Here is a 12695-nt window from a genome sequence, read left to right as displayed (position 1 = left end):
GAATACGGGCCTCTTCCATCGGAAGTCCACTCGCCGACCGTAAACTGGAGAGTACCATGTTAGCACTGCTTTCTGATTTTAGACTAGAAAAAATGTATCTATCTTACTGGGTGGTTGTTTTGACAGTAGTACCAATGACCGGTCCCTTGGAATTGAGCTGCCATGGCTTCGTAGACCTGCCGTTTTCCTCCGTGGTAACGAAGCTGAATGTTCTCCGCGCTTTCGCAGTTGATAAAACTAGGGGTTATTTATGAGTAAAAGTAAAATTATGGGAAAAAAATAACTCCCGAACTGGGAATTGAACCCAGGTCCTCCGCGCTTTCGTAGTCAACGACTATGACAAGCGGAGATCATAACCACTAAACTATTCGGGATTGACGGAAGGAGCTGCCACTTTATTGCTTATGTGACTTTTCAGTATTAGTTTTGAAAAATGAATTACGTCTAGTTTGCGCCGACTACGCACAGACCAAGTGCCGCTACACTAGGAGCGGCATTTCTAATTTTCCGTGCCAAGAGTTGCACGTGATCTGTGCGTAGCGCCACCTAACTTCTACCACATAACGTATTTCCCTAACTGGACACATGTAACCCCCATACGTTTAACTCCCGTACGGAGGTGGGAGTCAAAAGTATTGAGAATACGCTAATGCAGCCAAGCAGGAGTAAAATAAAAATCTTAAGGCCAGGCCATCCAGCTCCATCATTTAAGGGGAGAAACATCTTGAATAGGAAGGAACCTTTAGTTTTGTAGTAAAATAGACCCTATTGCCTATATTAGCGTTATATAGAGAGACTAGTCACTGGGTGCATTAGCGTATTCTCAATACTTTTGACTCCCACCTCCGTGGTGCTTAAAAATAATAAAAAAAAATTGCCTCCCGAACTGGGAATTGAACCCAGGTCCTCCGCGCTTTCGCAGTCAATGACTATGACAAGCGGAGATCATAACCACTAAACTATTCGGGATTATTGGAAGCCGTTTCTATTTTTCCAGTTATGTTCCAATATCAAATTTTGAAAAAGTTTATTGCATTACATAAGCATCCATCTAGATGGCGATCTAGTTACCACTTCACTCATTTAATTCACGGAATTTATTAAATCACAATCGATCATATCTTTATCCGCGCCTCGGCAGACAGGCTTCAATTCTTGATGTCGTTCTACCGTGTCTAAAAGCAAAATAAAAACAAGTGGGAAAATGCACTAGACCTCCATGCCAAAAAACAGCCCCTTATGGGGCGTGAAGGATATGCCGTCAGCAGACTAAATTCAGCAGGCTACCGTATTGTATTACTACTACAGATAATTGTTTTAAGCTACATCGTGGAAGAATTCCAGGCGTGTGAGTGCTCACTCACTAGATGGTGCTCTTTGCTATGTCCAATAGTTGGTCACAGAGCCTGAACTCCTGTGTTGTTCTCCACCTCGCAAACTAAACTTGTGTAAGTGAAGCATAAAATAACCCAAGTTTCTCTTCGATGTTAAGCAACTGACTTATCTATTTGGTCACTAATTATTGAAATAGAATTGAGGAGAACACGGATTATCTATATTATCTATCTGTAAGACGAATAGCCCTAACCATAAACTTTCCAATTTAGGAAACACACTGCACACTTTTGGCTCTCTTTAAGACGAGCTAGTTGGGACGAAGCACGCTGTAGCTCACCATCTTTAATAATTCTTGTAGGAGCAGAAATACTCCAAAAAGATAATTTCTCGGAGAGGAGGTATAAAAACGGCCAAGATGAACACATGTTAGAATGAATAGGGAGAACCTAGAATATTTCCAACTACCAAAGATCTAGTATTTTATTGCGGAAAAAGGGTGCTTTGCACTTTGGAAGTTCCTAAGGAAGGACTCGGGGTTCTTTCGCTTGAGAGTGGGAGATTGGCTGATCTAAGTGATACCGATGACCATGGCAATGAGAACCTTTCTTCTCAGGGAAGAGCTTCTAACACGCCACGGTGATGGCATTTATTGTCGCATGGGATGCGCTACGTGGCAGCCAGGCGGCATGAAGCTTACCTTGAGCAAGGTAGTTGCTTGTATGCATCTTTGGAGTGAGTTGTAGAGTGAGTTGACGGTGTCTCGCGGTAATGTTTTTACTAGGAGCGAGTATATATATTGACATCCCACTCGGTCGATAGAGCTCTTAAAATATAGCATGCCAGTCTGGGACCAACAAAAGCGTCGGAGGAACATGATCCATTTCTTGCTAGCTTCGGTCGTCTTCATATATATAGGTTATATTTGACCCTGGTGGGAATTTTCAGAGAATGAAACAAACCAGCCATAGATACCACGGTCAGTTGGATATCAGCTTATCGCCTGTAGGCAAAGCTTATACGTATGTGGTGGGAGGATAGATTGTGCGTGGTCGAGAAAAATCCATATTTTCTCATTAGAATGCGATAGGTCACTTTACCTTGATGTTATGTTGAGGCTGAGGCTGACCTACCGGGCCCAGGTACGAATAGCCTCGTTATCCATATGTTAATTGGCCTAGAAGAATAAGAAAATATAAATGAATGATTCGTCCATCAGTCCCGAATAGTTTAGTGGTTATGATCTCCGCTTGTCATAGTCGTTGACTACGAAAGCGCGGAGGACCTGGGTTCAATTCCCAGTTCGGGAGTCAATTTTTTTCCATATATATTCAAGCAATATGGAAATCATTCATTTTTCAAAACTAACATCAAAATGTGAGACATAATTTGAAAAAGTATCGACTTCTTCCATTAATCCCGAATAGTTTAGTGGTTATGATCTCCGCTTGTCATAGTCATTGACTGCGAAAGCGCGGAGGACCTGGGTTCAATTCCCAGTTCGGGAGTTATTTTTTCCCATTATTTTATTTTTACTGATACCCCCTAGTTATCACGAGACAACAAAAGAAAAGGGAAGATCAAGACGGCCCTCTGGGCCTACGTAGGCCTCTTATATGAAGCTTTACACCCTGGGAGGCCTCTTCTTTTTGTGACTTTCTGTGCTGATATACCGCTTCCTTTTCCTCTAGAATTGTCATTGGCAGGATGAAAAGCTGCAAGCTCATGAGGACTTTGCTCAATGTTGCCGCTCTGTGACTTGTCTAAGGATCCCTCCTTAACTTCTACCACTCGACGAATCTGACCCTTCCCTTTGCGAGGGAGGGCTTCCACCCCCTGGGGCTGCCATGGGCGGGTGAGTAACTAGAGGATGAGATGCTAATTAGCAAAAGGAAACAAAAAGATCGTATTGCTAGCTGTGCGAAGAATGAGAGTAGGTTGATGGAGGAGGAAGCCTTACCTGCTTCGTTGTGTTTAGGGAGGGAAGGCGGCGTGGTCTGCCACCTGCCTAATCAAGCAGGTTGGCAATGCAATATCATACATCGTACACTGTACATACAGCCAATGATGACTTGCTAGCTTTTTTGTTTGAGAAAAATAGACAAATTAGGCATCTACTTGGCGGACTCCCCTCTTATCAGGGGCTTACTTCACCCCACTAATGCCTTTCTCATTAGGCACTTCTCTACTTTATTCCAATACGCAATCAACATCCTTTGGAAACTCCCCAGACCTTCATGTTTTTGACATAGATACCGACATCTCTGACGCATGGGACATGAGCATACCAGAGATATCTTTACAGAGCTAGGGCTACACGGCAGCTTGCCCTAGCCACGGAGCTGACTGCAGCTCGCCGCGATACGAGCACACCAACACATGTCATATATAGAATCCGACCATTCCAGTATGATGAGCCTAAGCGGCAATATGAGGGAGCTCGGCAATGAATAAGGCGGAGAATCGCCATGTAGTAGAAGATTATATAAGAACCGGGGGCCGATAGGTTACGGATGTCTGTTTCCTTTCTCTCTAGCGAATCCTTCTGTACCTATGTTGAGCTCTTGTTTAAGTAGCTGAGAGACCAGACCTTTCCGTGACATAGGTATAGAAAATTAGGTATATAGGAGAAAGTCCAAGTATTTTTATTAACCAGGCCTTCTTGGCGAACGAGAGATGAGAAGATAAATACGAAAATTATTCGAGTAGTGATCATCCTCGTCCTGACTCTTCCAACTTGTTGTCTCCGCACATCACAGAAACGGTCTTTAATCTCTCAGCCTCATGATGATAATTCAAACCCAATTCCCTCGGATGATGAAAATGATACTGACTACATAGACAACCCCCATACTGAAGTGGAAGAAGAGCTGTACTGATCAAAACGATGCAGGGGGGAGAAACTGCATGAAAACACACTGGGTTCTTAGAGCTTGACTTCATCCTCTTCTGAGTCTTCGCAATTTGCGTAATGTACGCAGCCAGCAACAGGCTTTGACTCTATCTAGAAGAGCGAGTCAAATTCCTGTCCAAGGATTTCTCAGATTATGACAATGTGGGTCTGAGATTGTCTACTGCCTTGAGTTCTTGCAAACGCATTTATCAACTTTTTTCGCGGCTCAGCAACGAAAGCTTGCTTTTCGGAGGAGGAAGATAGGCTGATTGTTGAACTGAAGGAGAAAAATAATGGCTGGGACATAATTGAGGGAAAATTTGCAGAGTGATTCCCATACCGGAGTAAATCTTCTTTGCAAGTGCGGTATACATAGCAGCCAGCTAAAACCATCATCAAAGCAAGGAGCGTAAACTGTCCTGGATATTTTTCATAGTTGTCTATGAATGAATCATATCAGTGCATGTTCAACTAGAGGATTAAGCATGGGAAAAGGCTATCAGACAGGCAGTACACCGTTGCATATCATTCCATACCTAGGTACAGCGTTGAAATAGCCAGATACCTAATCTCTCTCGCCAGATTTGATAAAAATACATTCCGCTGCAGTGAGTTCTACGTACCAGCCGCAGAAGCACGATACAGAACCTAAGAACCAAGTTAAATGGGGCTCAAAAGCGCAAGTTTCGTTAATTAAAAAAAAGTTTGCTATTTTTCATCGAAAGTTTGAAATCTCTATTACATGCTTTTTCATTCTTATTGTAAAGAAACAGAAACCAACAAAAATATAAATGTAACTGCATTGGATTGGATACTCTTAAGCGGCCCTGGTTTTCACACATATGCTACTAACTATATCAAAATATCCATCACGGGAACATATTGTATATAAGATTTCAGCCTTATCCTAGCTTTACTGCGATGTAGCACTGACCAAATTAAAATTATATTAACCAGCTTTAAGTCTCTCTACTTTGATGACCAATCGGTTACTCTGCTCGATCCCATCAGTTATATTGACCAGTATCGTCTGTTCCCTCGGCCAGTATTGGAAATACTATAAAATCTGCGCACTTAACTAAAGAGGATATGCAGATACCATTTAAAGCTATATTCATAGTTCTCCAGGAAGTTAATTAGGCCATATATCTCAATATGAGAGTAACAGAGAAGACATCATTGCCTTGAGGTCAAATGAAAATACGCAGAAATGAATTTCATCTCTTTTGTGACTCACATCACACTCACATAGATAAAGAATTGGTCTTGCCTTCAGTCATACTCAGTTGACTCAGGGAATCAATCTCCTTACTATTTTTAAGGTTCGGTATCCTTTTTTATATTTTCCACAGAGCCTTTGATTCAATATTGATTCTCTTTGTCTTTCTTCTGAACTACAATATCCAGTTCTAATCTTTTTTTTTCTCAACACTAAAGTTGCTTTTTCCCACCTGTTGGAGGTTTCTCATAATGGACAAGGAGCTTGATCAATTTGAGAAATTTGATACACTTGGAACCCATCGGCTTTCATACGACGCCAAGGACGAATCGAAGAGGCTTACATACGACACTGACAGAAAATCTGTTACTCCTTATTGGGTTACTCGTGCCATCCAGTTCCTCAAAGATTATGAGCAGATACCAAGCGAGCCCACGGACAACCAAGAGCGTATTAAGCTCCAGGCCTTTATGTTCCTAGGGAAAGACTCGGAGAATAGAACAAAACATGAACTTACAATCACACTTGAGCTTGAGGCTAAACTGCATGGAAACAGCGAATTTACGCATACTCCAATTCCGTGGAAAGAAGGGACGGAAGAGCATTCGAAGGTCATTTACATTCACGCAAGGGAAGCAAAGCTAGATGAACTCATTATCACTTACTACGTAAATTGGAATGTCATCTTTCGTACCAAACAGGGTAGAACTTGCGCAAAGGGTCCTCTGGTGGTCCCTATTCAGGACACTGATTCACTCATGGTTCTTACGTGTCTCAATCCAGTCAGCGGCTTGTTTGGTGAGCCAAAGCGCCTCTATTGCCTCATTAAAGATTTCCATAAAATCCCAGACCCTGAATGGCTTCACAATGAGAGCGAGGCCGTGGAGGATACAAATTTTGTCTAAGGTGGTATGGCCCCAACCTGCATTGAAATTGCAATCTTCTTCGATGTGGGCTGGACATCTGGGACCGGTTGCTTCTACTCTCTCTCTTTTCTTTCCTTTATTTACTTTCTTCATCTTATATATTCTATCTCATATTACTTTTGACTGCGTTGCTTGATACCCATCACGTTAATATAACTATTTCGATTGTTCTAGATCAATCTAAAATAAGCTATGTACCCGTGGTAGCGGCAACGGGATGCTCCGCATTCCGCAGTGGGGTGCGGTTAATTGAACTTCTTTTCCCTTGATAATCATAAGTATATGAGATCCAATAGACAAACCCTATTATCTTATTGCCACTTTTGCTAGATATGAGCACAATAACAGTGCTAGGTACTACGAAATGCAATCAACAATCCCAAACCTCAGGGGGGATACTAAGTCAACAAACTGATATACTTCTGGAGTTATCTGTCTCGTACTCAATGTAGATATAGGAGAAACATTACTGAATGGTCTCGGTCTTCTGCTTGCACTAAGCGGCCAGTAGATTCTATGGGTAGGATAATGCAGATATCACGCAAGGAGATGGAAAGAGAATGAAGTTAATATTGTTTAATAGAAAGCCACGGTGTTATATCTTGGCTCTTATATGTTTCGAAACGCCCAACGATGTCTTTCAACAACCAATTAGTTTTTTTGCCTTAGCAATTGACATCTATAAAGGACCAGAAAAACAAATTCAATCTCCCTAAAAGCTAAAACAAGGCGTAGGTTAAATGAGCTTCCCTTTCCTTGTATATGACTATGGGGTATTTCGTAAACCATATTTTAAACGATATGCAAATCAAATAGACAATGTATATGTAGATTTGTGTGCAATATTATCATGTTATATCATCCTCTACGCAAAAGTGAACATGTTCCAAACCCTAGCCCTATAATCATGCCGTAACAGGTTTAGCGCGACCCCTGAAGCACCTGGAAGACTGAAAAGTGAAACAAAGCAACATGCAACAAACATCTTACGATCAAATGCTCCGGATAATTAATCTATGACTATATGTATATACTAGCTCTCAACAATTTTCTATCAGGCTCACTTTTCAAAGATCCAAATACCCATTTCTTCGTGCGTTCCTATGAAGCTAAATATATGAATTAACCGGTTATAGTTACCTAGGCACCGACCACGCGCTCACCGACTATTGATTTGAACGCCAATTTTTGTTTATACGATTACGCGCTATATTATTACATGATTTTCTTTCTCTGTTGATGTCCATTATTTAAATTGATCATCGCGTCCACAGAGGTTTGATTAATCCTTTTGGCTTTTTACCTTCCTTCCATCGGTAAAAGGACACAGCTTAAATATCCAACCGAGTCGACCAAATTGACCTTTCAGGAGACAAAATCGAGAAAATACAATAAATATGCGCCAAAAAAGGTTATCAAGGTCAAGCAATGCTACCACGGTGACAACCACGATAGATAGCTCTACAAGTTTCCACCTCGACTCTCCGGATCGGCCATTTGACAACATTTTGAATTTTCGGGATGTTGGGAAGTCTATTAATGAGTTCACGGGCTCAAAGTACGTACCAGTTTTTTGGTCTTTTGCATTTCTTCCTGTAATACTTAGGAATCGAAATGCTGACGAACTTGCCTAGAATTTTGAAAGAAAACATACTCTTCCGTAGTGCTCGGGTATGCTGAATCTTATGTGGACATATTTCTTTCATTGCCTAAGCAATAACAAAGAATACCTGCATTGTTTTGATACACTGATCAACTAACTTGATCTCTTTTTATTTTAATATAGCCAGACGATGCATCCAAGCGAGACAGGCAGCGTCTCCAAGACGACATTAGTCTATCGACGGTGATTGATTTGCGTTCAAAGTATGCTTTGTTCTACCTCTTATACTTTGTCTCATAACTTGTCCAATTCAAGTTTTCTAACTTGCATAGTACGGAACATGAAATGGCCACTAGACGGCGTCGGAATTCTCTACCAGCCTCATCTCTAGAAGATGCCAACATTGCAAATACACCCCCTTCTTATCGACAGCATCTTTTGGAATTACCTGGCGTAAATCGACACTTTATCAGTCTTACAGGACGTGCCTTTGAGAGGTTACTTTTGTGGCGTTTGGACTGGTATAATTTCATGTATTACACCTGTTTTCGCTCTCTTGTCAACTCATTATTGTACAACAAAAGCTGACTGTACACAAAATAGGAGAGTACTGGGTTTAATAGCCTCAGGTTACCGCGCGGATGCAGTCAAGGTAATTGCATCACAAGTAATGAAACCACGTGGCTTGATTGGCCTAGCTCAAGACACGCTCGACTGCGCTGGCGCTGAGATTCGAGAAATTTTTGACATATTGACCAAGGGAAAATCATACCCTGTCTTGATTCATTGCACGCAAGGGAAAGACCGTACCGGACTCATCATTTTGTTACTGTTATTTCTGATTGCTGATACGTCGTCACCAGCACTATTATCAACACAGAAAGAAGGACAACAATCCATACCGCTTAACGCCATGGCCTCTGATTACATGAAATCGGAGAGTGAACTTCAGCCTGAATTTGAGTCTTTAATGAAAGAAATCTCAGATATAGGACTGGATGAGGAGTATGCAAAGACTCCGTCGGGGTTTACGGGCGCTTTGAAGTCGTATCTAGACACGAAATATGGAGGTGTGAGGAAATATTTGCTCTCGATTGGTGTTGGGGAAGAGAAGATTGACAGGGTGATAAGGACTCTAATGGTTTGACTAATAGAGCGGAGCTCTAGTATGTACAATTTGTATTAAATTTAATGTAATTACTATCCTATTAATAAATTGAGGAAAAAGACGGGACTATTTGTCGATTTAATTCAATAACTAAGAGGATAGCACTTCTATCTCACTTTGGAACTATGGCATCTCATGCTATAAACGAGTGGAAGAAGTGAGCCATCAAGTATATTGACTTCTATTTGTCCACCCTGGTTGTAAATAGCTCCAATCTCGCCCAAAATCGAATGAAGATGTGTACTTCCCGTACATGACAAGTTCAACCACGTCCAGCGAAGCAGGCTGGTCTGTCAAAGCCCATAAACTCAAAGAAAGCGTGTTTGTATTTATGCCATTCTCCTTATCACTTCCTTGTATGTTGAGTATACCAGGTTGAAACGGAAATACTGTCTGTGGACCGATGTGTGGGAGATAATGCGCGAATTTGTATCCGTTGAGCCACACATATACCACTGCCGGGCCGGAGGTCGACGACGCATTAAGTTGGATTCCAATCGGTACGTCGAGAGTATGACTATTCTCTCCAAGATCTAATGTAAACTCCGTTATGTAGAATCTGCCTGAACCACCATCTACGCCGTGAGAAGGAGCTTTGGTGTCCCAGCCAGATGGGGAGGATTCTATATCGAAACCTGGAAGATGCCAGCCCATTCGCTCGCCGTATAACCCTCCTTCGTTCATAGGCCCGCGAAGAGGGTCGATATTTTTCTCACCACCAGCATTTCCTTGGATTTTCCATGACGTGAAATTCTCCGTTGTTGATGATGAGCTTTGGAGAATCACACCTAATAAACCTCGTGGATTCTGAGTTCCCTCAGGCCCGACGTTGGCTTCATCATGGCCAGTATAGTCGACAAGGATGGAGAGAACGTTTTCAGTGTTGTCCTGCTTGAGAACGCTTGAATTAAATTCAAGGAAAGCATTGGTTGCTTCGATGCTCACATCACCGGTAGATCCTCCAACATATCCGCCATTCAGCCATGCTGACCATCCTGCTGCATAGCCGTTTTGAGCCGTAACATTCACTCCGGTGGCATTGATGTTGCCAAAGCGTCCGCGGTAGAGTTTGGGCCCGGGATGATACCCGTAGTCTCCTGAGTATAGAACCGGTAGAGACAGAGGTGCAATAGCATTGACTGTGGCGTTTTTGTCGCAAACAACCCAGCGTGAGTCGTCATAGTCCGAGGCACTCTCCGGAATTGTATCGTGTGATTTCCAGGAGTTCAGCTTGGGGAGAGATATTATGATTCCTTCTGGGCCGGGGATTGTGCCAATAAGGCTACCATATGCTGTGCGTTTGGTGACGATTGTCTCGTTGTTCCACGTCACAGTGGTAATGGATGGATTTCCATGATATATTCTAAACGAGTATTAGCACGTCTGTACTCTTCGGAGAGCATTTCAGTCACAGTAAATATACCAAAGAATAGGTAGTAGAATGCAATGAGGAAAGCAATGTACTCACTCAATAGAAGTAGTGTTCTCAGTGTCACCGATAAGCTCAAGTGTGTCGCCATTGAATGAAGCCCCTCGCACAAGATATGGCCCTAGTACAAGTATATGCTGGTCTGGTTTCACTATTGGACTGGATACCAAAGCCGGCGCAAAGGAGTCCCATGCCGTAAACTTATCAAGAAGATACACCAGAAACCCATTAGAGAACTGTATGACCGATATCCCGTGTGCCTGTATATACGTGTAAACTGTTCCATAACTGGCCTGGGAAGTAGTCACCGTTGAATTACCATATACACTGAATGTCAAGTTGGCGGAAGAGGTGTTGGCTAAAACAAAAGCTCCGGTTTGACCTGCGTTCAGATATAGTGCTAGGACGTCAACATCCAGAGTAGCGTAAGTAAGTATATCTGAGGAACAGTAGAGTAGCGTGGTGTTCCCAACAGTGTAATCCGTGGTGATAATCTTGCTTTGGCGACCATCTAGCTCGATACTCGAAATATTCATAGCACCTATCTTCGCTTAGCAGGGCAATCTTTCTAACGGCGTGTAGAAAAATTTTTAGACATACCTGCAGAAGTCTCAACTTCGAGATCGAAAACAACATCTGCCTTCGAAGAGCTATCATCTTGAGCCACAATGTAAAACCCAGCATTTGTCTGCGGGTTTCTTAACGCCCATGTGAAGATACCTGTGTCGTTCGTGTATCCGGTACCATTCCATGTCATATCAGCTTGTAGAAGATCCGAAGAAACTCGAGTAAATAAACCAATGAGCTTAGTTTGTTTCAGTTTATCGCGAATTTGACGAGTTTCTCTCAGCGGCGCGTCGTAGTCGTACGATGTATATACCACTGGTGCAGCAATGTGACCCCAGTTTGTTCCTCCATAAGTCATATACAAGCTCTGTAGAGTTATTCGAGATCCTATATTATTCTTATAGAAGACATCTGGGTACTCCGGAAGGAGCATTGAGGCACAGTCGTCGTAAAACACTCCCCCCCAAGGCGTAAAGTAGCCGCCTTCAAATTCTGGCACGAACTCGGGTTGAGTAAAAGAATAGTTTTGGAACCATTCGTAGTACGTGCGAACGAGAGTGAAACCTGAGTCAGGATTCGTGCAGGACAATCCACCGGGGTAACTATCGAGGCCGTAGATATTGACTGCACCACCGACATCCTCGTAATCCGTTGACCAGCTCTCATCGCGCATACCCTTTTCGTTACTGGTGCTTGGGACGACAATGCCAGCATCGGCCAGGACTTTCGAGACCTGCTCCATGTATATCACCAGAGTGTTGTTCGGGCTGTGGAGAGTTTCTTGAAGTTCATTTTCGTGTTGAACCAAGATCACCGGGCCTCCCTCAGTGATCTGGTTGGCCGCAAGGATTTTGCCAATCTCTTGCATCCACGGGACCCAATACTTATAGTACTGCGGATCACTTGTTCGTTCTTCTCCCATCTGACCATTGGATGCCCAGAGAGCAAACCCCCCCGCAGTCAACTCACCGTTGGCATATGGTCCAGGCCTGGCAATGATATAGATGCCCGCCTCCTTTGCATAGTCGAAAAGACGCTGGACGTCGTGGGCTCCGGTCTCAAAATCAAATACTCCTTCAGAGGCACTATGGAAGTTCCAGAAGAAATACACTACAAACGTCCGTGTCAGAAAGCGCTTTTATGAACTGTTGGGCAGGGCTGTCATATATAAAATACCTGAGGCGGCATTGAAGCCATTAGCTCTCAGCTTCTGGAATACGTCCAGCCATAGTTCGGGGACTGGGAGACGCAGATAGTGAAATTCACCTGAAAAGACGAACAGTCTCTCATCATTTATCGATAAGCTGTACTTATCCCAGGTTACAGAAGATGATGAGTTCGACGCAGTGGCTGCTACTAGAATGAACAGGGGGAGGGAAAGGAGTATGGAACGGAAGAAGAGCATCTCTTTCCCTTTCCAATTTTGCCCAATAAAAAGAGATTTTACATTCGTAGGGTAGTATAACTTTTTTTCCTCTTTCTTTCTTTCTTCGTGATTCCCCGCATTATATATGGTTGATCTGTTACCCCGAACCTCGCGAATCGCAAGAATGAT

At 42.8% G+C, this 12695-nt stretch overlaps 3 protein-coding genes across 3 annotated transcripts, besides 1 other annotated feature; 2 read left to right on the top strand and 1 right to left on the bottom strand.

Moving 5' to 3' along the window:
• Positions 1-5269: 5269 nt before the first annotated feature.
• Positions 5270-5378: a repeat region (Identified by RepeatMasker using a combination of RepBase library and repeat library created with RepeatScout).
• A 320-nt stretch (positions 5379-5698) lies between these two features.
• UA08_02844 (hypothetical protein) lies at positions 5699-6352 on the top strand (the record flags this gene model as incomplete). The annotated part of the gene is made up of 1 exon (XM_020264931.1): positions 5699-6352. The coding sequence occupies one exon, from the start codon at positions 5699-5701 to the stop codon at positions 6350-6352; it is 654 nt and encodes a 217-aa protein (XP_020122424.1).
• A 1418-nt stretch (positions 6353-7770) lies between these two features.
• UA08_02843 (hypothetical protein) lies at positions 7771-9123 on the top strand (the record flags this gene model as incomplete). Its single annotated transcript, XM_020264930.1, has 6 exons — positions 7771-7931; positions 8008-8044; positions 8160-8239; positions 8333-8497; positions 8600-8628; positions 8675-9123. 6 exons carry the CDS (start codon positions 7771-7773, stop codon positions 9121-9123), a joined length of 921 nt encoding a protein of 306 aa, XP_020122423.1.
• A 186-nt stretch (positions 9124-9309) lies between these two features.
• On the bottom strand, positions 9310-12545 carry UA08_02842 (putative beta-galactosidase C; the record flags this gene model as incomplete). Its single annotated transcript, XM_020264929.1, has 4 exons — positions 9310-10507; positions 10613-11114; positions 11174-12250; positions 12317-12545. The coding sequence occupies 4 exons, from the start codon at positions 12543-12545 to the stop codon at positions 9310-9312; spliced, it is 3006 nt and encodes a 1001-aa protein (XP_020122426.1).
• Between the last annotated feature and the right edge of the window lie 150 nt (positions 12546-12695).

The sequence above is a fragment of the Talaromyces atroroseus genome, assembly GCF_001907595.1.
Source record: "Talaromyces atroroseus strain IBT 11181 chromosome Unknown scaffold_2, whole genome shotgun sequence".
Lineage (NCBI taxonomy): Eukaryota > Fungi > Ascomycota > Eurotiomycetes > Eurotiales > Trichocomaceae > Talaromyces > Talaromyces atroroseus.
The sequence above is the reverse complement of the archived record's forward strand: the minus strand, read 5'-3'. Positions and strand labels throughout refer to the sequence as shown.